Raw genomic sequence first — 27,273 nt, 5'->3', positions numbered from 1 at the left:
ACATGGCCCCGTAGAGTATGGCCACCTTTAGCTTCCGGAGCACCGGATCAAAGTGACGTCACCCTGACGGAACCCTAGGAGAAACCCAGCCTCCGACAGAGCACTTCTAGGCCCCGGGGCGGCGAAGGTTACGTAATTTTCCCAGCAGCCCAACCTCGCCGTGCGCTGTCCTTAAGGCCGCGCCCGGCCCCCACGCCGCGCGCAGGCGCAGACCAGCCGTACGCATTCTACGTAACGGACGGCTGAAGCTACGTGAAGTGCAGGGTGCCCTCACTGAGTGAGCTACCTGTTCTGGGCTGTGTCCCAGGGACATCGCGGTCCGCAAAAATCTTCGCGACCGGAAGGCGGAGGCCAGACACAGGCAGGCTGGGTGGAGGTGGTGGCCTCAGAAGCCCCGGGCCGGGTTGCAGCCTCGGGTGCAGGTAGGTAGCGGGCCTTGACGTGCTAGTCGGTGTGGCCGAGCCAGGCCGGGCGGTGACTAAGTTGCGTGGCCGCAGAACTAGGTACTGTTTCTCACCTAACCAACCCTTTATGTATGGCTGGTGGTGACATGCATCAATCCTTGCAACTTATCTCTCCCGAATTTAAAAAAAAAAATTGATTAAACTTCTGTCCATCCTTTTCTGGTCCACTTTGCTGTTGGACTTTTGAGGGCTTGGGGTCTTATGAGTGGCTTTGAGCAAATTCCAAATCAGCGGAACAAAATCTGAGAAAATTTCTGGTGTGCAGCGGAAGAATGGAGCATACTCACTGGGCTTCTCCATGGTGGTGGAGGTAGGACCAGACCCGAGAGGTTTGGCAGATGCAGCCACTTCTGGAGTCGACCTCAGCTGAAGGCTTCTAACATTCAACTTGTTTGTAGCCAATGCTTTGTTAAGGAGACGGGAATGTCTACATCGTTTCTAGAAACTTCATCGTTTTGACTAATGCCATAAAGACCCGAAAGGACGTGCAACGATTGCTTCACCGGCTCGTTTTTTAAGTCTGGAGTCAAGTGGTTGAAAGTCTACTGAGGGAGCTTGCCCAAGATAATCAGAAGCATGTTAATGCTTGTGCATGGCCTGGATTCTTGTGTTTTCTGCTTCAGAAGTCCTAGAGGCTGGGTGACCTGGCAGAGAGTTGTGCATCTGAGTCTTATTAGAAGGGAAGCCAGTGCACAAATGCCTTGAATAATTTTAACTTAAATAACCCTGAGGGAGCCTGGTTCTATGAATTGCACTAGAAATACTTGTGTGAAGCCAGGCGGCGGCGGCGGCGGCGGCGGCGGCGGCGGCGGCGGCGGCGGCGGCGGCGGCGGCGGCGGCGGCGGCGGCGGTGCCCACCTTTAATCCCAGCGCTTATCCCAGGGAGGCAGAGGCAGGTGGATCTCTGGGTTCTAGGCCAGCCTGGTCTACAAAGTGAGTTCTGAGACAGCCAGGATTAAACAGAGAAATCCTGTCTTGAAAAATAGCAAAACAAAAAAACAAACAAAAGAAAAAAAAAAGAAAGAAAGAAAGAAAAAAAGAAAAGAAAAGAAGTACTTCTGTTTTGTGCACAACCCGAGTATAGATTCAGCTTGAAATGACCAAACCTTTTGGGAGTCTGTTAATCAAGCTGATGATGATAAGTAGTTACTTCTACTTGAAAAGGGGAACACTAAAGCAGAAGCTTTGTGTTTTGAGACAGTGTCTCACTCTTGCAGGCTGGTTTAAAACTCACTATAGAAGGTAGGGCAGGTTGGCGGAACTCTGGGTAGTCTGGTGCTGGAGTTAGAGGATTGAGTCACTACCCCCTGCTGCTCTTTTTCTTTCTTTTTTTAAATATAGGATCTAACTATGTAGTCCTGGCTGGCCTTGAACTGGGGCATCTGCCTGTCTCTGACTCCTGAGTACTGGGATTAAAGGCATGCACCCTGTCCTACCAGCCCTCTGGAGTTTTTGAGACAGGGTCTCATGAAGCCTGGACAGACTAGGAACACTGAAGAGGAGAATGCCCTTGAACTTTGATTCCCCTGTCTCAGACTCCCAAGTGTTCAGATTTTTGGAGTGTGCCACCACACCCAATTCTATATGGTGCTAGTATCATCCCAGGTACTCTACCAACCAAGTTACATACCCAGCTTCCCTTGTAATATTTTAAAATTACACTCATTCATTCATTTGGGTGAGAAAAGCAGGGAGGTATACCACTGTGTGAACATAGACGTCAGAACACAACATACGAGACTTGGTTCTGCCCTTCTACCATGTGGAGCCCAAGGGTAAAACTCAGGGCCTTAGGCTTGTTGGCAAGTGCCTTTACCCACCAAGCGGTCTCATCAGCCCAGCCCTTTTGTAACAAGACAATAGGGTTTGGATGTTACACCCATAGTTTAATCATCACTACTAATATGGTCAGACATATCCATCAGTGCCCTGTCAGTAATACTCTCACACGTATCCATCTTTTAGACTGAATGTCTATGCTTAAAAATAGATTTTGTTGCCAGTGGCGCACACCTTTAATCCCGGTACTTGGGAGGCAGAGCCAGGCGGATGGATCTCTGTGAGTTCAAGGCCCACCTGAGCTACAAAGTGATTTCCAGGAAAGGTACAAAGCTACACAGAGAAACCCTGTGGGGGGTGGGGGACGGGACGGGGGACGGGACACAACAACAACAACAAAAGATTTTGTTTGTTGGTTTTGGTTTGGTTTTGGTTTTTCTTTTTACATAACTAAAGATACAGCTGGTGTTTAGATGATGGTGCAGAATTGAAAACATAGTATAAATGATTTTATTGGTTGAATTTTTTTGTGTTGTCTTCTGAGATTTCATGCAAAATTAATACTCTTTGGATGAGCCCATTTGGTCACTTAGTAGTTGTATTGATTAATATCTCCATTGCATCTTCTTTTTTTATTTAAGTATTCACACTTGTGATGATCATAGTGATGTTTATCCAGGAGAGCATGTCTTCAGGGCAAACATACAAACACACCAATCTGTAGGTAAATGGCTTTCTTTTTTAGTGCTGAGGTTGATGCCAATAGCTTTATGTATGTCAGAAGAATGTCTACAAGCACTATACTACCAAGCTTCATCTCAGTCCTAGTGTTTTTTAATCCATGGATTATTTTGTAACCATTTATATAAATAGTTGTATCTTGCCGGGCGGTGGTGGTGCACTCCTTTGCACACCTTTAATCCCAGCACTTGGGAGGCAGAGGCAGACGGATCTCTGTGAGTTCAAGGCCAGCCTGGGCTACAGAGTGAGTTCTAGGACAGGCTCCAAAGCTACACAGTGAAACCTTGTCTCGAAAAACAAACAAAACAAAAAAAGAATAGTTATATCTTATTACTCCTCTGAACTCCTTATTTCTTTTAGAAAGGTCTTAATAGTCTCTCAAAAATACTTTTTTGGGGGAAAATGGAATATAAGAACAGAAAAAGGATTTTGGATACTCAAACCTAAAGAAATCAATAACTTGTACACATTTTAACAGATAACTGCTGACAGAATCTGGATAGACACTCCCCAACCCCAACCCCCACCTCCACATATCAATGGCCTCACCTCATTTTTTTTTTTTTTTAACATAGTATTTTCTGAATCCAAGAATATTGAGAGCCGGGTGGCTGTGGCTCACACCTTTAATCCCAGCACTCTGGAGGCAGAGGCAGGCGGATCTCTGTGACTTCAAGGCCAGCCTGGTCTATAGAGCGAGATCCAGGACAGGCACCAAAACTACTGTCTCAAAAAACAAACAAACAAACAAACAAACAAACAAAATTGAAAAAGAGAAACTCAGGAGGCATTTGTGAGGTTGGGTTTTTTGTTTTTTATTTTTATTTTTTTTTGTTGTTGTTCTTTAAGACAGGGTTTCTCTGTTGTTGTTCTTTAAGACAGGGTTTCTCTGTAACAGTTTAGGCTGTTCTGGAACTTGTTCTGTAGACCAGGCTGGCCTTGAACTCAGAGATCCAACTGCCTCTGCCTGCTGAGTGCTGGGATTAAAGACATGTACCACCACTTCCGCTTCTCGGTGATTTTTTTTTTTTTTTTTTTTTTTTTAATTTTAATTAAGGGTCAGCCTGTAGGTTGGTCTGGCCTGTAGGTAGGTCCAAGGCTGGCCATGGACTTCTGATCCTCTTTCTACCACCTAAGTACTGGGATTACAAGTAGGTACCAGCACACCTAGCTGGTTTGTAGATTTCGAACCATTTACAAAGTATGTTAATCATGTATGTGGAATGGCAGTTCACTTAGCACACACACTTTCTGTCTCTCACAGCTTACTTTTGAAGACACAATGAAAGCCTTCCATGCTCTCTGTGTGGTCCTTTTGGTGTTTGGGCGTGTCTCTGAAGCCAAGTTTGATGATTTCGAGGATGAGGAAGACATAGTAGAGTATGATGACAATGACTTCGCTGAGTTTGAGGATGTCATGGAAGATTCTGGTACGGAATCTCCTCAGCGAGTGATAAGCACGGAAGATGATGAAGATGAGACCACTGTGGAGTTGGAAGGGCAGGATGAAAACCAAGAAGGAGATTTTGAAGATGCAGATACCCAGGTAGGGTTTTTGTTTAAGACTGATTTATTTGTTCATTTATTTATTTATTTGGTTTTTCCAGAAGAGGTTTCTCTATATAGTCCTGGCTGTCCTAGAACTCACTCTGTAGACCAGGCTGGCCTTGAATTTACAGAGATCCACCTGCCTCATCAGGTGGATTTATTTTAATTGTATGTGTCTGAATGTTATGCCTGCATTGCATATAAGTGTACTGTGCACGCCTGGTCCCCCTGAAGGCAGGAGGAGAGAAGTGGATCCTTTGGACCTAAACAGCCATGTGGGTTCTGGGAACCAAATCCTGGTCCTCTGCAAGGGCAGCCAGTGCTCTTCATTTATGAGAAGTTTCTCTAGTTCCACCAAACAGGGTGCTTAGTGATTTACTGGAAAATCCAGAGCATGAAAAAATTTATTAGTGCTTTTCTCAAACAAAAACCCAAATATAGGGAGATGGAAAAATGTATTAGTGCTTTTCTCAAACAAAAACTTAAAAATAGGGAGACTTTTGCTGTCTGGAATCTTCATTTTTGTTCAGTTGGAGCTCTTCTAGTTTTTTCTCTCTGTGTCTTGTCTCTGCCACCCTAGTGCTATGATCAAAGGTGTGCACCATCACTACCCAGCTAAGCTCTTTTAAAGATTTTGTGGTGTGTTCCTACCTTGATGAAGCATTGTGTGTTCTGTAGTTACTGTAGTAGATAAGATCTAAACTGAGGACATATAAATGAGAATTTAGAACTTTGGGTTCTAAGTAAGTGGCATCATTCTTTTTGTTTTTTTCCTTCTCATTTTTGAAGTTTATAACAAATTATTTATTCATGCTGTATAGTATCTCATTTTGTTTATTTTTGAGAGAAGATCTTACTTGTGTTTTGTTTTTCTTTTTACCATATTTTACTATGTGTATACGTTGAAGAATTGAATTAATACAATCAAGCTAATTAACATACTCATTATCCACATTGTTTTTTGTTTTTTAATTTATTATGTATACAGCATGTATGACTGCAGGTCAGAAGAGGGCACCAGATCTCATTACAGGTGGTTGTGAGCCACCATGTGGTTGCTGGGAATTGAACTCAGGACCTCTGGAAGAGCAGCCAGTGCTCTTCACCTCTGAGCCATCTCTCCAGCCCCTCCACATAGTTGTTGTTGTTGTTGTTGTTTTATGTGTAGTAAGAAGTAGTGAGAAAACAGGGACAAGGTTTATTCTATGAGAAAAATTTTTTCTTTTTCTTTCTTTTTCTTTTTTTTTTTTTTTTTTTTTTGGAGGCAGGGTTTTACTATATAGACCTGACTGCCCTTGAACTTGCTATGTAGACCAGGATGGCCTCAAAAATCACAGAAATCCACCTGCTTCCCAAGTGCTGGGATTAAGTGCACTTACCACCACACCCAGCTCTCTTACCAAATTTCAAATATGAAATGTGTTACTAAATATTACCAGACATGTTAGTTTTCTGAAACTTACTTTTCTTATGCCTCAAAGTTTGCTATTTTGCTAAAAGCATTTTATATCTCTGTGTTCTGTACTTGTTGCCTACTAGTTATGTTTTCCTTCACAAACGTTACACACAAAGTGAGACACAACTGCTGGGGCCATTCGAAAACATGACTGTTTTGTTTTTATAGGAGGGAGATACTGAAAGTGAGCCATATGATGATGAAGAATTTGAAGGTTATGAAGACAAACCAGATACCTCTTCTAGCAAAAACAAAGACCCAATAACAATTGTTGATGTAAGTATATAAGATTCCAAATTCCAAACTAAGCAATAAATCATTCCCATAACTGTAATCCATGACATATGGTGGGTATTGAAATAATGGTGCAGTCTAATAAAGAGCTTCACATGAATTCTGATGAGCATCCCTTGCTATGAAGCAATCCCAAGCTGTGGTCTAGCCTCCCACTTTTACTTAATTCAAGTCATATAAGCGGACGACATTGGACATGCTCTGGAAAGTGACTGACCTGGAGCCAGGTGGTGTTGACAACAGCGCACGCCTTTGGCCCCGCACTCTGGAAGCATAGGCAGGCGGATCCCTGAGTTCCCAGTTCTCTGGTGGGCAAATCAAGTTCTAGGACAGCTAGGGCTAAGAACACACCAAAACAAAATAAATAAAAAGCTGACCTAGAAGATCAAAATAGGCATAGTTTTTGAAGTGTAACTTTGTTGTTGTTTAAAAGATTTTTATGTGTGGTAGGGTTTTGTCTACATGTTAAGTGCATCATGTGCATGCCTATTGCCCTTGGAGGCCAGAGGCAGCATCAGGTCCCCTGGAACTGGAATAGTGATGGTTATAAGTTACCATGTGGGTGCTGGGAACCAAACCTGTGTCCTCTGCAAGAGCAGCCAGTGCTCCTAACATCGAGTCTTCTCTCCAGCCACTAAAGTATAACTTTTTTTTCCAGTGACAGTAATATAAAGTATCCACTAATGTCTGTGGGCTTTCTCATTTTTTTTTCATCCATTATTTAGACTCCATGTTCAGTCTCAGCCAAGATTAAATGGGATTTTTTTCTTTCTTAAGGTCCCTGCACACCTCCAGAACAGCTGGGAGAGTTATTATCTAGAGATCCTGATGGTGACTGGTCTGCTTGCCTATATCATGAACTACATCATTGGGAAGAATAAAAACAGCCGACTTGCGCAGGCCTGGTTTAACTCTCATAGAGAACTTTTGGAGAGCAATTTTACCTTAGTGGGTAAGTTAAGATGATTATGAGGCCAGCGGTCTGCGTGGAAACAGGCTGGTAAGAACCATTTGTTCTCTCAGCAGAAATATCTAAATGCTTTCACAGACTGCTGACTACAATGAGTTTGTTTTCTCCCAAGAATCCCATTTGGCTGGGTTTTATATATAAAAAAATTAAATATATAAGCTCATCATTTTTCATTAGTCAGTAGTAAAATTGCTAAATAGCTTTGAATACAGTCAGTGTAAAAAGATGTTAAAATTCTGGTTGAAACAAGAAACCTTGTCATTTTAGGTAGTTTGATAAATAATTTCAGTTGGCGTTTTAGAACAGGGAAATCCCTCATAATTCCTTAAGTTCTAGGTACTTTGATTTTACTTTCACAGATGAGATATACATGAAGTTTGTAGAGTAGCTAGCTGTGTAGCGTGGACTATGAAGTTAAACTCTCTTCACATTCACTTAGCACTTTATTTCTCCTTAGTAATAAGCTCCCTTCCATCTGCTACTGTTTATGCACATTTTAGTATGTACTTTATTTATTGGAAGTGGACAGGAATGCTTGCGACAGAGGAAAGCAGGGAAAAAACTTGTGAGAATCAGTTCTCTTTTTCCACATGTGGCTCCTGAATTCAAGTCATCAGACTTGGTAACCAGTACCTTCACCACCTGAGCCATCTTGCTGGTCCATTATGTAGCTCTGACCAGGCTTGGACTGCCTTGTAGCCCAGGCTGGCCTCAAACTCACAAACTCACAGAGATTCTCCTGCCTCTGCCTCCCGAGTGCTGGAATTAAAGCCATGCACTATTAAGTTAGGCCTCACCTTTTTTTTTTTTTTTTTTTTTTGTCACACAATTTTTAATTGCTGTTTGTTGTTGCAACACTGTTAATGGGATATAGCTTTTGTTCTTGTAATAAGGAAACTAATGTTAAAGCTTATCTAAGGGGTTAAATTGCAACCATATTTTTAGAACTCTCTACCTGTTTACTGGATGCTCTCTTCCCTGTTGCATAGTTTTTAGGGTGTTTTTGATCAGGGAATTGGATGGGGGTTCTGGGGAAGCATTCTTTGGCTCACTGCCCTCCCTCTTCTTCATGCCAGAGTCCATAACTTTTTTATGGAGACAGTAAAGAGTTTTAAAAGTAAAAAGAAGTCCCACCTCTACTAGCCTCTGCAGCAGCCCTCAGCAGCCCAGCACACCTGGCCCAGCAGAGGGCAGAGAACCAGTGTCCTTGACGCCCACCGTCTCGGTGCCTGCTGTGCGCTGGTAGCGATGGCAGAGACCATTCTCTCAGCTCTCTGCATAAAGTCACAGAGAAACATGAATGGATAGCAACGTAAAGTGGTGGAGCAGTGCAAATGGTAACTTTGCACAGGAAACTTCGGGAGTTGTTTTGCTGTAGTCTTCCTGAAGTTGGTGTAAAATTGAAATAAAATAATGATTTTGGTGATTTGGAATGTGTGGAAACTGCCATTGAACTCTACTCTGTCAGAAGTAATTGGAATTAATGAAGCTCATACAGAAAATCCAGGCCCTTATATACAAACCTTGTTATGAAGATGGTTGGCTGAGAGATGACACTGAATATGTCTTCAAGACTAGATGAATTAATGTGTGAAGAAGCAGATGGTAAATTTATACATCAGATCCATTGAGGCGTGAGCCCTTTAGACTAACCCTGAAGTAAAAGTCACAGTGCTGGTCCTTCAATCCCTCTCAGAGGAGATTCTCTGAGATAGCAAAGCGTTGCTATCTAAAGTGATCCAAAGGTCCAGGGAATCAGATTCAGTGCTTTTACTCCTAGGGGATGATGGGACTAACAAAGAAGCCACAAGCACAGGAAAGTTGAATCAGGAGAATGAACACATCTATAACCTGTGGTGTTCTGGTCGAGTGTGCTGTGAAGGCATGCTCATCCAGCTGAGGGTAAGTAGGGAACCTGGTCCCACATGTATTTTTCCTTAATTTTTTTAATGTGACTGCTAATATAAATTTAGTGCTTCGTTCCTTCTTGTTTGATTTAAAATAAGGTCTGAGTATTATATTTCTAGTCGTTGGCAAAAGCAGCATTTGAGTCCCTCCAAGGCCCTTCTATAAGGTATTGACTCAATTCTCTCATTTTTTTCAGTTCCTTAAAAGACAAGACTTACTTAATGTCCTGGCCCGGATGATGAGGCCAGTGAGTGATCAAGTGGTATGTTTCCTGCTCTTTTCTTGGTGTAAACTGAGTTATTTTCTTAGCTATTCCATGTCTGTTTGGATTCTGTTTGGAACTCCTGGCAATTTGTGTCCATGGCAGAAAATGTGTGCTTTTCCATCCTAGCAGGTCAGGGTTCACATGTCGGGAGGCCTCCACTTGCTCTTTTCAGGGAAGGAGACAATGTCTGCTGTCACCGCTTGTAACCGCTGGGTTATCCTGACTAGAGAGAACAGTTGCCCATATAGTGTGCCCTGGTACCTGGTTCTGCTTGTGTATACCTTTGCTTGATTTTTAAAACTTATCTATTTGTGTAAATGCGGGTACATGCATACCATGGTACATGGGCGGAGGTCAGAGGACAGCTTTGGGAGTCAGTTCTCTCCTTACATCCTGGGGTCTGGTGATCAAATTCAGGCCTTCAGGCTTGCATTACGAGCAGCACATTTTAAGCTGTCTCATCTCAGCAGCCCCAGGAATACTGTGTCTTTGACAAAACACTAGGTTTCTTCTCAAAGTTTATTTTGTTTTAGGTCCCTTTTTTGTTTTGTTTTGTTTTGAAAACATCAAAAGATTCATTTTGGTTGAAAGAGCTCAAATCACAATCTAGGTTTTTGGATGTACTGTCTTCCATTTATTAAATTAACATTCATCTGCAAATTGTGCCCTCTGTCAGAAACGTTTCCTGTCTCTCCTAAAGAGAGATACCACAGACAGGATTGCTGTTTTGCCTTTTTTTTTTTTTTAATTATTATTATTATTTTCTTCTAGATTCTGTAATTTCCTGTGAATACAGAAGAACAGAAATCTTTTCTTCTTTTTTCTATTATAGCTGCCATTTACCAGGTCTTTCCCTACATTAGCATCACTGCCTTTTTTAAAAAAATGATTTAAAATTTTTATGTGTGTGTTGCCTGCATGTCTGTCTGTGTACCACATGTGTGTCCAAGGAGGTCAGAAAAGGGAGCTGGATCCCTGTGGAACTAGTTACAGATGGTGATGAAGGTACTGAGAACTGAATCTGTGTCCTCTGTAAGAGCAGCAAGTGCTCCTAACCATTGAGCCATCCATCTCTAGCCCTACATTTCCCTTCTTCCACATACTGAGAATTTGGCCCAACCATTAAGAAATACAATTAGGCCGGGCGGTGGTGGCGCACGCCTTTAATTCCAGCACTCGGGAGGCAGAGGCAGGTGGATCTCTGTGAGTTTGAGGCCAGCCTGTGCTACAGAGTGAGTTCCAGGACAGGCTCCAAAGCTACTCAGAGAAACCCTGTCTCGAAAAACAAAACAAAACAAAACATAAAATTAGTATAACTAGAGCCATGTTTCATCATATGAGACCTCTTAGGTTTATAACACTGCCTGTTCCTATGCAGAATATTAAGAATTATTTACTTGTGTAAAGGATATTTTCCAACAATGGCCAGTTCTTGGAGTCTCTAGACACAAACTGGGATCCAACAATTCAGTCCTGACACTGCTTGAAATTAGATTCAGGTCCCATAGGTTGAAGGATTCAGGCATCCCCCATTGTCCCTACTTCTGAGGACATTTCACATCCCAGGCCACCCTACCATGTACACTTTTGGCTGATCACCTATGAATTGAGGGTTCCCAGCACCTCCCTCCAGGTTGACTAATTTAGTAGAATGATTCATAGAATTCAAGAAAAACCTTTGCTTATATTTACTGACTTATTAAGGACACAACTCAGCAATAGGCAATTTAAAAAACAAAAACAAAAAGGAGGGGATGCCAAGCATAGTGGTGCACGCCTTTAATCCCAGCACTCGGGAAGCAGAGGCACGTGGATCTGTGAGTTCCAGGCCAGCCTGGTCTACAAAGAGAGTTCCAGTCTGGCCAGAGCTGCACAGTAAGACACTGTCAAAAAAGGGAAGGAGGTATGTGGAGCTTCTTTATCTTCTCCAAACATGCCACCCTTTTAACAAATTCAAAGGTTTATGAATATGGAAGCTTTCTGAATGAAGTTCAAGGGTTTCTGTACTGCAAAGCTCCATGCTCCTTTCCACAAGGGCCTTGAGCAGGGCTGAAAGGTCCAGCTCTCAGCATTAGTTTTATCTTATGTTCAGGCCCATTCCTGAAGCTGTGTGGAGACCTTACATTAGTGCCAACTCAAGTTGATTGAAAGGGGTTCCCAATAAATAATGAAGCTTACTGAAGGTTTTATCTTAGTGCCAGGAACCTGAGGCAAAACCCAGATATAATTCTTACACTTTTGGTTGTGAGCCTAGCCTTTAACATTGAGCCATCTGTCTACCCCTCAGATATAATTCTTATGTCACACTGTCCATTTGGATCCTGTTTATTTATTATCTCACAGTATCAATACATGAGTGGTCCCGTGTAGGTTAGCTGGGTGCTCTACTTAGGTCTGTGAGGCTGAAAACAGTATGAACCAAGCTTGTGTTTCCTTCTTCACAAGCTCATTCAGATTTTTGTCAGAATTCAGTCTCTTGTATTTATTTATAGGTACCTATTTTCTCGGTATCTGCCAACTGGGAATTACTCAGGTCCTGGGGGCGTTACCCTCAGGTCTTTATAACTCATCCCTTGATGATCACTTTTGCCCCAAAGATTCTCTTCTTCTGCTAGGGCCCAGTTATTTTTCATATCTTGCTAGATTATGTGTAATACCCAAGACAATGCCCTTTTCTGTTAATTTGAATCAACTGATTAGGAGTCTTCTGCCATTATATCTGAATCCTGCTCAAGGGGAAAATGTATGTCGCAGAAGACTGAACTCTTCAGAGCCTTTTAGAAAGCTACCCATCATAGAACCTAACAAGTCTTGTTTTCTTTTTACAGCAAATAAAGGTAACTATGAATGATGAGGACATGGATACATATGTGTTTGCTGTTGGCACACGCAAAGCTTTGGTGCGACTGCAGAAAGAGATGCAGGATCTGGTATGTCCGGTTGCTCGATGCGAATGTGTGTAAACACTGCCTCTGTTTTTGAATGAGTCAGCTGCCCAGGTTGATGAATGAATGTAACTTAACGGCTGTACTGTGGGGGACGTTATTTGGAGCATTGTGTGCCTTCCTACCGTGTCCTGCAAGGGCAGGGAACAAAAGCAACAGAAAAAATACAATCTGTATTTAAGGGGAAAGGCTGTGGGAAAGAGCTTGGAGACCTTAGTCCTCCAGGTCCTCCTCCTCCTCCTCCTTCTCCTCCCCCTCCTCCTCAGCAGCTGCCAGGGCCTGCTTCTGTGCAGCCTTCAGGGCCTGCTCCTCCTCCACCGTGGGGTCACTCATTTCCATGATCTCAGGGCCTCTGGGGTACTCCTGCTAAATCGGAGCTGGCAGGGATGGGTTGAAGTTCTCAGGGCTGTACTTGTGACCCCAGCCAATGTAGAGGTTCTCAAACTTCTTGCCAATGGCGTAGGCCCCTGGCCAGAGGTTGGAGCGCCCGATGACCACCGAGTACTGCGGGCTGAGGCTGCAGGAGATTCGGGTGGTCCAGGGCGACAGGTGCATGATTTCTGCATCTTCCGAGAGGAATCAGAAGAGGAGGACCGACCTCCTGCTCCACCTCCTCCACCCCCTTGTCTGCCTTCTATCTAACTCCTCCTCCTCCATCTTCTGCATTGGGTTCACCACATACAGCGGCCCTGAGGCAGGCTGTGCTGCATGTGATCTACCCAGTTGGCCATGGAGTCCAGGAGCTCCAGCACTGGGGAGAACCTCAAAATCGGGGTTCTCCTTGAGGAGTCGCGCCCTGCGCAGCCTCATCACCCTCCTCCTCACCGAACTGGTAGAAGCCCAGTGGGCTGATGGCACTGCCCCTTATCACAGAGAAGTTCACCTTTGTAGTACAGCACAGTTCTGTCACTCAGGCGTTAGGTACCACTTCAAAATAGGTAGTGCATACATACCTAACCTTTTGGGGAAAAAAATTATAATAAAATACTATGCTTCATGTTTTTACTTTCTTCCAGAGTGAGTTTTGTAGTGATAAACCTAAGTCTGGAGCAAAATATGGACTGCCAGACTCTTTGGCCATTCTGTCAGAGATGGGAGAAGTCACAGAAGGAATGATGGATACAAAGGTAAAGACAATCAAAGATTCTGTGCATAGTGCACATCTGTAATGGCAGCTACTCTAGAGGTTGAGGCAAGAGGATCATGAGTTCTAGACCAGGCTAGGTAGTACAGCTAGAGACTCTGTCTCCAAAAGAATAAATAAATAAAAATCACATGCTAAATTTTATTTTACTTTTTTGAAATAACAGGTAAGTAATCTGTGACTACAGATCATTCATGGTAAACATTTTCTGTGATACTTATAGTCATCTAACTGATTTTGATCAATTGGGTAAACACAGCCCTTGCTTGTACTAGAAACAGTAGCAAAGCAACACCATTTTAATGAGTCATTGGCCAGCTCTCGTGTTGAGAGGGTAGTCCCCCTGAAGCTGGCTCAGGTCTTGTCTGGTGCCATACACTAGTCACAGTTATGTACTCCTTCCTCACGCTGACCTAACCGGTCAAGAGCTGTCAGTCCAGCAGACGGTTTGGCAGTTAGCACTGTGCAATCATAAGGACTCTAGTGTGTATCTCAGCATCTACCTAACGAGCCAAGTGTCCCATAACTCCAGCTTTGAGAGAGATGGCACTCCCTGACTTCCCCAGGTGCACCGTGCTCACACACACACACACACACACACACACACACACACACACACACTTACTCACAGTAAAATAAAAAGTTCTGTGAAAGAACTAATGACTTTCAAGCTTTCAAGGTTTTTGTTTTGTTTTTTTGAGATGGAGTCTCATTATGTAGCCCCTGGCTAGCCTGGAGCTCAAAGAGAGATGCCTGCCTTTGTCTACCAGATGATAAAATTAAAGGTGTACGCTACCACTCCAAGCCAACTTTCAAGTGTTTTAGTAGTTTTTTGTTGTTGTTGTTGTTTGTTTTGTTTTAAAATTACAGCCTTAATCCTTTGATGGTGTTATGTAGTCACTCATGAGTTTAGTTTGTCTAAGTAAAGGTGAGCACGCAGGGCAGGTACTTGTGATCTGTTATGGGAGAGGCTAAGGCCAGAGGATGGCTGCAGAGAACCAGTTCCTTTTTTGTTTTTTTGGTTTTTCAAGACAGATTTTCTGTGTAACAGCCCTGGCTGTCCCGGAACTCACTCTGTAGACCAGGCTGGCCTTGAACTCACAGAGATCTGCCTGCCTCTGCCTCCATAGTGCTGGGATTAAAGGCGTGCGCCACCGCTGGCCAAGAACCATTTCTTTTTTTTTTTTTTTTGTTTTTTGAGACAGGGTTTCTTTGTGTAGCTTTGCGCCTTCCCTGGAACTCACTTGGTAGCCCAGGCTGGCCTTGAACTCAGAGATCTGCCTGACTCTGCCTCCCGAGTGCTGGGATTATTATAGGCGTGCACCACCACCGCCTGGCTCAAGAACCATTTCTTTAAGCTGAAGGTAAGGGCTGAATTGATGGCTCATTAGGTAATTCTGTTTTTGTTTTTGTTTTTTTCTTTTAAGAAAAAGATATTTTATATCTTTATATATTTTACATTTTATAAAAATAAGAATTAAGGGGCTGGAGAGATGGCTGAGAGGTTAAGAGTACCGACTTCTCTTCCAGAGGTCCTGAGTTCAATTCCCAGTCAACCACATGGTGGCTCACAACCATCTGTAATGAGATCTGGCACCCTCTTCTGTATACATAATAATAAATAAATCTTTTAAAAAAAGAATTAAAAGGTAAATATCTATAAAAGCTTGGAAATGCACCAAACTCTAGTTAATATTCTTTTTTTATTCTTTTGTTTTTCAGATGGTTCACTTTCTTACACACTATGCTGACAAGATTGAATCTGTCCATTTTTCAGACCAGTTCTCTGGTCCAAAGATTATGCAAGAGTATGTATGAAATAAAAGTATTAAAATTCATCATCCTTATTGGTTCTATGTTGGAACACCACAAAGTACCTCTGCAGTTTCTTTACCAAGTGGGAAAGTAAAACTGGTAATGAATATCCTCCTACCTAGTGTGGTATGAGAAGCCACTGGCAGCCTCCTCCACCCAGCATGCTTGCGTCACTGACCCAGTGACCTTCAGAAGGAAGGGCTGGTGCTAAGAAATTGCAGCTAGTCTACCCTTCACCACAACTAAATTTGTGATGTTTGACGACTTTAAATACAAATCTATGTATTTTATATTTTATCGCCTTGTCTCACTTCACTTTTGAATACCTGGGTGTGTTTTTAAATGACTTCAGTACCCATGGTTTCTGGTTTTACAGCAGTATTGTTCAGGTATACAGTATTGTTCGTGGTTTGGGCTTGAATTTGTTGTGTTGGATTTGCAGCCAGTCTCTGGAAAGCATAACTAAATCTACTTCTGATAGAGAATGGGTTCCGACCTGATAATTAGTTGCAGGCTACTCTCACAGGCTATGGGGTTGAGTATAACTAAAAGTCATTCTGGACCAGGTGTGGTCGTACAGGTCTTTGATGTCAGCTTTCAGAGGCAGGAACGGAAAGAAGGAGTTCTGAGTTCTGGGCCTGCCTGATTTATATAGTGAGTTCTCAGCCAGCCAGGAGACTCATTGTCAACAACAGACATTTGGGAGCTATGGGATTCATTTCCCAATACCAGAATAAGAGTAACAGTAACAGAATGTATTTTGGATTTAGTTGTGTGGAGATTTCTCAGGTCCTTATGCTTTGAGATGATGTTGCATCATCCTGGCCTTGCTAAACTTAGTAACAACACCAGGGACAAATATTACATTGTAGCTTTCTCAAGCCTTTGGTTGGGAGTGGAGCAGAAGTCAATTGTTTGACAATCAAAATTTGCAATGAAGTCACAGAACAAAATTATAAACCATGCTGGCTCCAAATCCATGAGAGATTGTTGGTTAGATAACCCCGCCATACCAAAGTCTCAGGATGCTTGAGTCTCTCCTACATAAAGTAATGTGTTTGCAGTAACATACATAGCCTTTCTCACAGGAAACCATCTGTGGATTCTTGTAATACCTGATACAGTGTAAGTGCTATTAAGTAATTGTTAAACTGTATACCTTAACTTTTAGAGAATAATGACCAAGAAAAAAAAGCAAAAGTTGGGGGTTGGAGAGCTGGCTTGTGCTTAAGAGTGTATTGCTTATGCAGAAGAGCAGGGGTCAGGGCTTGTTCCCAGCTCCTTATGGAGTCTAAAAACCATTCTAACTCCAGTAGCAAGAGATTTGACACTTGTTTCTGGCTTCCATGTGCACTGCGTATATACATACATGCAGGCAAAACTCATACACAAAATAAATACAAATTTAGAAATTAAAAAATTAAGCAAAAGTATTTAAAATATGGCCTCATATTTAAATATAGGCATATTTCTGGCTCCCTGGGTGAAAGGGAATATATCCTGCCACTGGAGACCTCCCTGGAGGGTGCAGATGTAGCACAGAGTGGGCTAGATGGCTGTGAATGCCTCGGGCTCTTCGGTCACTGCTGGCTTAGAGATGCAGAGCACATACAGTGCTGTTATTAGCGGGCATTTGCCCAGCTGAGTCAGGCGGGTGGCTGTATGCATGGAAAGTGCTTTCGTATGCTTGTTTTCTCTTACCAAACTTCTCTTTCATGACAGGGAGGGCCAGCCTTTAAAGCTGCCTGACACCAAGAGGACACTACTGTTTACATTTAATGGTGAGTATCCTGGGTCCTGTCTGCCTGTTCTTAGCTTCCTTGAGAATTTTTTTCCCCCCGAGACAGGGTTTCTCTGTGTAGCTTTGCGCCTTTTCCTGGAACTCACTTGGTAGCCCAGGCTGGCCTCAAACTCACAGAGATCCACCTGGCTCTGCCTCCCAAGTGCTGGGGTTAAAGGCGTGCGCCACCACCGCCCAGCTGAGAATGTTTTTGAGATTGCTTTTCCTTCTGAAATAATCGCTCTAAAACTACAGCATCACCAACCTCCTTCCTCTTTGCTGATTTCTGGCTTCCTCTAAGGAGCTAGTTTGTTAGCATTAAGAAAGACTGCCAGCCCAGAAGTGGTAATGCTGCCATTGACTCAGTAGGAATTGGCTTTGTTTTCCAGTGCCTGGCTCGGGTAACACGTACCCAAAGGATATGGAGGCTTTGCTCCCCCTGATGAACATGGTGATTTATTCTATTGACAAAGCCAAAAAGTTCCGACTCAACAGAGAGGTAAGACCCAAAGCCTTTCTTACAAACCGGTACCTTTTAACTGTTGGTTTTCCCCAGTGGGCAATGGCTGTCAGGGACTGCAAATGAATCTTGGCTAGTTGACTTGAAGGGCAAAGGGAAATAGTTTTTGGTTTTGTTTTTTTGTTTTTTATTGTTTGTTTTTGTTTTTGAGACAGGGTTTCTTAAAAAAAAAAAAAAAAAAAAAAAAGACAGACAAAATAAGGGGTTGGGGATTTAGCTCAGTGGTAGAGCACTTGCCTAGCCTAGCAAGCACAAGGCCCTGGGTTCGGTCCTCAGCTATGGAAAAAAAAAAAAGAGAGAGAGAGAGAGACAGACAGACAGACAGACAGGGTTTCTTGGTGAAGTTTTGGAGCCTGTCGTGGAACTCACTTGGTAGCCCAGGATGGCCTCGAACTCACAGAGATCCACCTGGCTCTGCCTCCCAAGTGCTGGGGTTAAAGGTGTGCGCCACCATCGCCCAGCTCAAAGGGAAATAGTTTTACCAAAGAAAGCTCAGTGGGGTTTTCTCCTGTGGGATGGAAATGGGTTTCTTACAAAAACTTTGTTTCCCGGAGAAGGGTAAACAAAAAGCTGATAAGAACCGCGCACGCGTGGAAGAGAACTTCCTGAAGCTGACACACGTGCAGAGACAGGAGGCTGCGCAGTCTCGGCGTGAGGAGAAGAAGCGAGCCGAGAAAGAGCGGATCATGAATGAGGAAGACCCCGAGAAGCAGCGCAGGCTGGAGGTGAGACACCCCAGCGGCTGGGGCTGCTGGGTTTGGCCGTTTTATATGTTTGGAGATTATAGTATAATTGTATCATTCCCCCTTTTCCTCTCTCCAAAACTTTCTATATACATAACCCCTCCCCCCAGCTCTCTTTCAGATTCATGGCCTCTTTTGTTGTTGTTGTTGTTGCTGGTGTGTGTGTGTGTCTAAATGTATATGCACAACCTGTTCAGTCCGTGTAATGTTGGTTATATCCATGTTTTTAGGGCTGACTGTTTGGTATTGGCTAACTAGTTGGTGTGCTGTTCCCTGGGGAAGACCATTTCCCCTTCTCTCGGTGTTCTTTAGTTGTCTGAAGATCTTTGTCTAAGGCTGAGGCTTTGTGAGAATTCCCTGAAACTATTGTTTGTTTTTAATTACCCACATGTGGGCTGGAGAGATGGTTCAGAGGTTAAGAGTACTGACTGCTCTTCCAGAGGACCCAGGTTCAATTCCTAGCACCCATGTGGCAGCTCACAACTGTCTGTTACTCCAGTTCCAAGGGATCTGGCACCCTCACGCAGACATACCTGTATGCAAGACACCAATGCACATAAAAATAACTAAATCTTAATTATCCAGATGCCTGTTTATGCCATACTGTCTTCTGTGAGAATCCTGTGTAGAAATGTACGCATGTCAGCATTTGGGATATGTTGTCACTTGACGGCACTTTCTCCTCTTCCAAGCCATACTAAGTTGAGTTTGTGCACCTGGAATTACCTTCTTCACCCAACACAGTCCCATTTCAGATCAAACAATTAGAGAGAAATCAGGGACTAAAAGACACTGGCATATACACCTTATAGTTTAAATAAACTTGTCATTGAAAGTTAGGGTTTGATACAGAAGTAGTGAATTCTAGTATTTCTGCAGGTTTTGTTGGTTTCTGTGTCTTGAATAACTGGTATCTCAGACTTGAGATTCTTGGGCAATTGTATGCTACATTTAAATTCAGCATATTCTCATATTTTCTGAAATAAGATGCCAAAGTCCAACTGTAAACCTTGCAAACAAGAAGAGAACAAAGTTCTGGAGGACGTGAGTTTAAATGAGAACAATTTTGAGGTTTGAATGACATTCTTCAGAGTAAAGGAGGCTCCTGCCAAGAAAAGATGAGTTGCTGCTGTGTGGGTATGTAGGTGCCAGGAGTCAGTCACTAATGCTGTCGTGAGAGGTGTTCAGGAAACTTAATGCTGCTCCTGTGCCTCGTGCTTTTTCTTTTTTTCTCTTTTCTTTTTCATGCCATGAGGTAAAAAACAAACCCTTGTGGGGGTTTTGGGGGTTTGTTTTTTATTTTTTTCATGTTCTCGTGCTTTCTTGATTTTGTTTGGAGAGATGGACGGACAGAGCAGGGGTGGTGGTAAAGAGGCACACAGACATGTGTACAAAGGACAAACACAGGTGTAATTTGAAAGGTGCTATCCATCTTTATATGTCTTGTACATGCTAGGAAAGTGCTTTACTGCTGATGTGTTCCCAGCCCTGCTTTTTTGCCGGGGAGAGTAGTGTCCAGGGACAGGATCTCTCTCTGGCCTGGAACTCACTTAGTAGGCTAGGCTGGCTGGCCAGCATCACTTCTCCTCAACAAGCGCCTGCCACCACACCAGACTGGACACAGGCTCTAGGGATGTACTTGGGTCCTCTTGCTTCAGAGACAAGCACTCCATCATCTGAGCTCTCTCTCTAGCCCTTAATGGCTGTGTTCACCCTAAAAATGTCACTGTTTTTAATGCTGTCTTCATAAATAAAAATGACTTTTTGGTGTATAAACATGGAAAATCTGCATTAAGAATCAGTAGGTATTGTCTTTCATTTTTTCTGTGAAGAAAGAAATTCTTTTTTTCTGTTTTTGAGACTCCAGTAGCTTAAAGGGAAGGGGGCCCAGGACTTAACCTGAGTGAGTTGGTAAGCTTCTTACAGAAATTTTTTTCAAACAACCAGTTTAAAGCCAGGTGGTGGTGACACATACCTTTAATCCCAGCACTCGGGAGGCAGAGGCAGGTGGATCTCTGTGAGTTCGAGGCCAGCTTGGTCTACAGACTGAGATCCAGGACAGGCACCAAAACTACACAGAGAAACCCTGTCTCTTAAAAAAAAAAAATAAAACAAAAAAAACCCAGTTTATAGTACTGCCCTGGGGAACCTTGAGAAGATCCAGTAAACTTAACGGAAAACAAAACGAACAAACAAACAAACAAAAAGGTTATAGTTATTTTCTGGCTTGTTTTGTTTTGTTTTGTTTTGTTTTTTGAGACAGGGTTTCTCTGTGTAGTTTTGTGCCTTTCCTGGAACTAGCTTTGTAGACCAGGTTGGCCTCAAACTCACAGAGATCTGCCTGGCTCTGCCTCCCGAGTGCTGGGATTAAAGGTGTGCGCCACCAATGCCCGGCTATTTTCTGGCTTTTATGAAGGTTTTTTTTTTTTTTTTTTTTTGTTTTTTTTTTTTTAAAGATGTATTTGTGTGTGCTTTGCATGCATCTGTGTATATATACATCATTTTCTGGTGCTCATAGAGGCCAGAAAAGGGCATTGGATCCCCAGGTTGTAAGCCGCCATATGGGTGCTGGGAACCAAACCTGGGTCCCGCAAGAGTAGCAGATGCTCTTAACCACTGAGCCATCTCTCCAGCTTCTGTTTTATTTTTAATTTATTAATTTTTGTGGGTTTTTTTGTTTGTTTGTTTGTTTGTTTGTTTGTTTGAGACAAGATTTCTCTGTGTAGCACTGGCTGTCCTGGTATTCTCTCTATATATAGACCATGCTGGACTCAAACTCAGAGAGATCTACCTGCCTCTGCCTCCGAGTGCTGGGATTAAAGGCGGCACTACCACCGCCCGACTTCTGTTTTTATTTTTAATAAATGTGTCTGCTTGTGGATGTGTACGTAAGAGATGCCCAAAGAGGGTGTGGGATTCCATTGAAGCTGGAATTACAGAGTTATAGGTGGTTGTGCACTACCTGGTGTTGGTGCTAGGAACCAAACTCAGATCCTCTGGAAGAGCAGCAAGTAGTCTTAAACATTAAGCCATCTCTTTAGCCCCCATTCCTGGTCTTCATAGCATTTCTAGGCTAGCAATGGCTAAATAATGAGCCATTAAATGACCTTATCATTTAAAAAGAGGGTCAGCTTGGGTGACTTAGTGAGCCCTTGTCGAAAAGAGAAGAAACACACACAATGCAAAACCTTGTTGAGTGCAGTGTTATGTTTCTGTTTAAATTAAAATTTAATTATCTTTACTTTGTTTCTTGTTAATTTTTAGTCACCAACATAAGAATTTGCAATGTTTTGTCTTTTTTTTTTTTTTTTTGGAGCTGAGGATCGAACCCAGGGCCTTGCGTTTGCTAGGCAAGTGCTCTACTACTGAGCTAAATCCCCAACCCTTGTCTTTTGAAACAATATCTTATAACACAGATCGTCCAGGAACTAACTATGTAGCTAAGGTTGGCTTCAAAGGGTAATCCCTCCTGCCTTAGTCTTCCAAATGCTTGGATTGGAGTGTGTTATCATGACTGGCTTGCAGTTATTTCTGTAAGTATCTTCAAAACTAAGATTTTTAATAAAAGGCCCACACCTTTAATCCCAGCACTTGGGAGGTAGAGGTAGGCAGATCTCCATGAATTCTAGGCCAGCCTGGTCTACACAGTGTGCTCCAGGATAACCAGGGCTAGCTATCTAAAGAGACCCTGTCTCAAACTCCCTCCTGCTCCCCAGAATGGAGTTTGAATAATAGTATGGGAGCGTGGACCTCTGGTGCCCATGGAGATCAGAGGCATCGACCCTTGGAGCTGGAGGAGCTGGCGGTTGTGAGCCGCCCGCCATGTGCTTGGACCAGAACCTGGCTCTTCTCAAGAGCAGCATGACTCTAACCGCCAGGCTGCTTCTCCAGCCCCGGTTTTTCATTGTGTGCTTAGAGCTTAATTAGGATCTTTCTCCCCCTCCCTACTTCACAGGAAGCCGCTCTGAGGAGAGAACAAAAGAAGCTGGAGAAGAAGCAAATGAGAATGAAGCAAATCAAAGTGAAAGCCGTGTGAAGCACCCCGAGGTCTGCGCCACGCGCCCGCCGGCAACGGGAGAAGCACGAGGCCGGGCCCCCCAAGTCACATGTCCCTGTGACTGAGAAGTCCTGGGTCCACCCTCCTTCTCTTGGTTTGGAGTTCTGCCGAGGCTGTAGATACACTGAAAGGGCTCTTTCACTTACTTCCTCCCTCATGATCAAATTAGTGCGATTATTTTATAAAAGAATGGTATAAAGTACATGTAGTTTAAAATGTTTTTAAATTATGACGTGAATCATCAGTGCTTTACTTTGGTGTTTGAAGAACAATCATGAAATTGTTAGATGGGTTGTTGCTTTTTGTTTAAACTGGGCAATTGGAGTAACTGTGGAGATTGACTCTAAACCAAGACCCCCAGAGTTCCTGTTGGAATTGCACAATAAACATTGCTTGTTGTTTTCCTGTGTCACATTAAACTTGTGAAAGAAGTGGAATTTAGAACCTGTATGTGGTGATGACTTTCAGAGAGACCCTAGAACATAGTGCAGTGTATTTGGTTGTGTGTGGGCGGTGCTGACCACAGTGTTATAGGAGGAAATCTCTAGGTGTTAGGATACTGTAAGTCCATGGGAGAGTCTAGGGGTAGGTAGTTCAGGAGCAGTTTCTCCTTGCCTGGTACTATGACCTAAGGACAGTGTGAGTGCTGAGTTTGAAGTAGTTGTATGCTTATTTTTCCTGAGTAAGAAATGCATGAAAAGTGAGCTGCTTCACCTAGCTCCGATCACTGCTCTGTGAGGTCATAGTGCTTTGCTTGATTGCTGGAGCCTGTTGGGTCTTCAAGGCGATGCTGTTCTCTGTCTTACTTGGCCTCCTTTCTTCTCCCTCTGCTTCTATTTTGTCCACAGTTGAGGCCGGTATGTACTTTCTTGAAACAAATAGCCATCGATATGCATAAGTATGCTTTTAAAAAGTGAGCTTTCTTAAATGATTCAGAGTTTTGTCTGCCACTTGAGGCAGAAGCTTTCATGGGGAGAGGCCCCTCCCCCCATCTGCATAAGCATTGGCTTGTTGAGATCTCTGCATTTTATAAATGCTTCTTACTGAGAAAGCATTTTTTTTAAGTCACTCTTTGTACCAGGTAATTTTTGCTGGCATGGGAGAGAGTTGTTTGTTTTTTGGTTTTTTTGGGGGGAGGGGGATTGGGTGATGGGTTTTTGTTGATGCTTTCTGTGTTCTAAGGCGGTAACAGTGAGTTGTGGTGAAAACAGTGTGTGCTGTTGCCTTGGGAATTATATGGAGTTTTTCATGTGGCTTTGTCTAGGTTAATAGAAATAGTGTGCACTGGGATATGCAGGTGTGTGCTTTTTAACAGTTCACAAGTTTTAAGTTATTAAGAATAACACAAAATTGAATCCCCTTAAGGCCATGTGACTCGACTTAACATTGTTTTACAAATCTTTAAAATACATTTTAGAATCAAAATTGATGTGCTTAGTTATCTTTTGAGTAATATAAGCTTTCTTAAAGTCCCATACATTCGGACTGTGGCAGCTAACTTTGTAATTTAAGCATTCATATGAACTACCTATGACATATAATAAAAATTGTTGACAAAATCTGGGACTGCCTCCTTGAGTTTTTGGAATTGTCTTACAAGAATATACACACACATGCCAGGTGGTGGTGGTTCACACCTTTAATCCCAGCACTTGGGAGGCAGAGGCAGGCGGATCTCTATGAGTTCGAGGCCAGCCTGGGCTACAGAGTGAGTTCCAGGACAGCCAGGACTGTTACACGAGAAACCCTGTCTCAAAAAACCAAAACAAACAAAAAGAATACACACACACACACACACACACACACACACACAAAGTTCTGTTATCATTAAAAGTTAGCACTAAAATGGTTTTCCCTTAAAAGTGTTAATCTTGAATATTCCTTTGTAGTCACCACTCAACACTTTGGAGTATTTTATATTCTAAAGCCCTGTATGTTGCTTCAGAAAGGGTCTCACTATGTAGCCCCAGTTGGCCACAGTCAAACTCATGATCCTCTTGTCTCAGCCTCCTGAGTGCTGAGAATACTGACACACACAGCACCTTGGCCCATATGTTATTTTTGTTTTGTTTTTGAGACAGGGTCTTACTGTGTAGCACTGGCTGTCCTAGAACTCAACTCTGTGGATCAGGCTGGCCTTGAACTCAGAGATCTGCCTACCTTTGCCTCCTGAGTGCTGGAACTAAATGTGTGTACCACCGCACTCAGCTCACCTCAGCCACTTATGTTATAATGAACTCTTGTTAGTCAGCTACCATTGTGACTAAATAGCTGAGATAGTAACCTTCAACTAGGAAAAGATTGTGTGAGACCAGTTTCAGTTCCTGGACTTTGCCCTCTTGCCCAGGGGAGACAGCTTGTAGTGAGTGGGGCAGAGCCATTTACCTCACAGTGGTCGGGGTGCTGACAGATAGGAGGGCAGGGGTTCTAATATCTCAAGGACACAGCCTCAATGATCTGACTTCTGTCTACAGCTCCCATCATCTACCCATAGTGCCTGTCACTGGCTATTGGCCCAGTCTTTACCATGGCATTTTGGGTGGACTTTTAAGGTTTAGGCCATTATAGTATTTTCCTTGGGTTAAGGCATCTTATTATACATCAGTGGACCAAGTGAGGAGAATCTTGTTTACATCACACTGGAAAGAAGCCATGCTTTCCAGATCCCTTTCATGGAGTTCTGAAATATAAAACAAAGACTTGGCTTCAGCATCAATGAAACCAATTGCTAGGACCAGTGAGATGGCTCAATGTATATGTTAAAGGATATAAAAGAGACCCATAGGGGTGGCTTCTATTACAAACTACTGAAACAAAAGTAAAAGTGAAAAGAAGCCTGGCTGGGTGTGGTGTCCTGTGTCTTTAATCCCAGTGTTTGGTGATCAGCAGAAGATTTGATTGCAAGAGGATGACAACAGGGCTGGAGAGAAGGTTAAGGGTTAAGGGCACTCACTGCCCTTGCAAAGGACCCACAATGAAATCTCAGCTACCAGCTGATTCTAACTCCAGCTCTAGGGGAATCTGCTGCCCTCTTCTGGTCTCTGCAGGCAACTGCATTCACACACATTTGAACATTAATAACAAAATCTTTAAACAAAGGAAGACAGCGTTATCTTTGTACAAGTTCATAGTGGTCTCAACCCTCTGAATTGAGAAGGAATAAAAGAAAACTATGAGCCGGGGCTGTGGTGGCTCACACCTTTAATCCCAGCACTTGGGAAGCAGAGCCAGGCTCTCTGTGAGTTGGAGGCCAGCCTGGGCTACAAAGCAAGTTCCAGGAAAGGTGCAAAGCTACACAGAGAAACCCTGTCTTGAAAAACAAACAAACAAACAAAAAGTTAAAAAAACAAAACAAAAAAACAAGTAGCCAGTTCAACCTGTCTTCATCCATCCATCCCTTTAGGCTTCAAGTCAGTTTCTGAAAGCTCTGGAAATCTAAAACACCCTTACTCTATAATAAGTCAAAAGCATCAGGAACTTGTGCCTTCCAGGGCTCACACTCTGTAACCTCTGAATGTTGACCTTTGGTTATACAATTTGTTTGGACTCATCTTGATTGGTGTAGGAAACCTATGTATTTGCTCCTTGAAGCAGTCACAGAGTCTGGGGCTCTGAGTAGCTTTGGTAGGTAGTCATACAGTAGGTAAAATCTTTCAGTCATGCTGATTCTCAAATTGTAACTTTCCGTTGGAAAATGTGGTGGCTGGATTACTAGGTATTAGGACAGATGAAGTACCTGGTGTTGACACATCCCATTGTGATGACTGTAAGAGGTTTTAGGGATAAGGCACTTGCCCAGCATATGTGAGGTCCTAGGCTCAATCTCTAGTACAGTCCAAAGAAGGGAGAGAAAGGGGAAAGGAAATCTCAATTTGAGGTTGCCTTGACAATTACAGCCTGGTGTGGTGGTTCACATCCATAATTCCAGAAGAGGCAGGAGGATCTCTGAGTTTAAGGCCAACCTGGGCTAGAATGGAGACCCTGCCTCAAAACGTAAGTTTGAGGCTGGAGAGATGGGTCAGCATTTAAGAGCTGCTCTTGGAAAGGATCCAGCACCCACAACTGTCTGTCACTCCAGTTCCAGAAGATATGATACCCTCTACCTCTGCCTGCTTATGCACACGTGTGGTGTGCGTAAGTACACTCAAGTACACATACTTACATAAACAATTCTAAAGCAAAATAAAGTTGGCATCTTTTCATTGCTTTCTCTAATATTCTCAGTTCCAAGGACCATGGGAACTGGCAGAAACTGAATTTTCCTCCACTCTCTTGCTTTTTGTGGATCCATTAGGTTCACTTCTGAAAGAAACATTTTGAGACTGAGGTTGTGCTTGAGAATGTGAAAGCACTAGGTAAGATTACAGAAGTGTGTAAAACAAGCCGGGTGGTGGGCACACACCTTTAATCCCAGCACTCGGGAGGCAGAGCCAGGAGGATCTCTGTGAGTTTGAGGCCAGCCTGGTCTACAGAGTGAGTTCCAGGACAGGCACCAAAACTACACAGAGAAACCCTGTCTGGGGATGGGGTAGGGTGGTGGTGGTGTGTAAAACAGTGAAATCCCCTGCTAAGTTTGGTGTATTTCCATCAAGCCCCCCCCCCCCCCCCCCCCCCGTTTGGATGTTTCCAAAATTACACATCTTGGAAGTTATTAGACCAGTATAAATCTGTGAAGAGACAGAACCGGAGAATACAAGTATTCATTATTGACAGCACCCCACAGCAACTGAAGTGACTAAAAATCCTTAGTTCCCACAGGAGGAAGTCTTGCTGCATCTGGAGTGCTTCCTTTTATCAGCCTTGGTCTCTGCTACCCGTCTTCCTTCATAAAGGCAAACTCATCA

At 43.2% G+C, this 27,273-nt stretch overlaps 1 protein-coding gene across 1 annotated transcript; it reads left to right on the top strand.

Annotated features, from left to right (window-relative positions):
• Window positions 1-78: 78 nt before the first annotated feature.
• Window positions 79-23,990, top strand: Ccdc47 (coiled-coil domain containing 47). Its single transcript, XM_036196267.1, has 13 exons — window positions 79-422; window positions 4,249-4,530; window positions 6,157-6,264; window positions 7,060-7,234; window positions 9,033-9,154; window positions 9,357-9,422; window positions 12,254-12,355; window positions 13,387-13,497; window positions 15,237-15,322; window positions 17,052-17,110; window positions 17,499-17,608; window positions 18,187-18,354; window positions 22,328-23,990. The coding sequence occupies exons 2-13, from the start codon at window positions 4,267-4,269 to the stop codon at window positions 22,406-22,408; spliced, it is 1,452 nt and encodes a 483-aa protein (XP_036052160.1). The 5' UTR covers window positions 79-422; window positions 4,249-4,266; the 3' UTR covers window positions 22,409-23,990.
• Window positions 23,991-27,273: the final 3,283 nt, after the last annotated feature.

This window comes from Onychomys torridus, chromosome 8 (genome assembly GCF_903995425.1).
Source record: "Onychomys torridus chromosome 8, mOncTor1.1, whole genome shotgun sequence".
NCBI lineage: Eukaryota > Metazoa > Chordata > Mammalia > Rodentia > Cricetidae > Onychomys > Onychomys torridus.
This window is presented reverse-complemented; position numbering and strand designations above follow the sequence as displayed.

Excerpts from the sequence above, each read along its gene's own strand:
- Ccdc47 (XM_036196267.1), top strand. The coding sequence starts at position 4,267 with ATGAAAGCCTTCCATGCTCTCTGTGTGGTCCTTTTGGTGTTTGGGCGT. Across the intron at positions 13,498-15,236 it reads AAGGAATGATGGATACAAAG|ATGGTTCACTTTCTTACACA; the intron begins GTAAAGACAATC and ends TTTGTTTTTCAG. Across the intron at positions 15,323-17,051 it reads GGTCCAAAGATTATGCAAGA|GGAGGGCCAGCCTTTAAAGC; the intron begins GTATGTATGAAA and ends CTTTCATGACAG.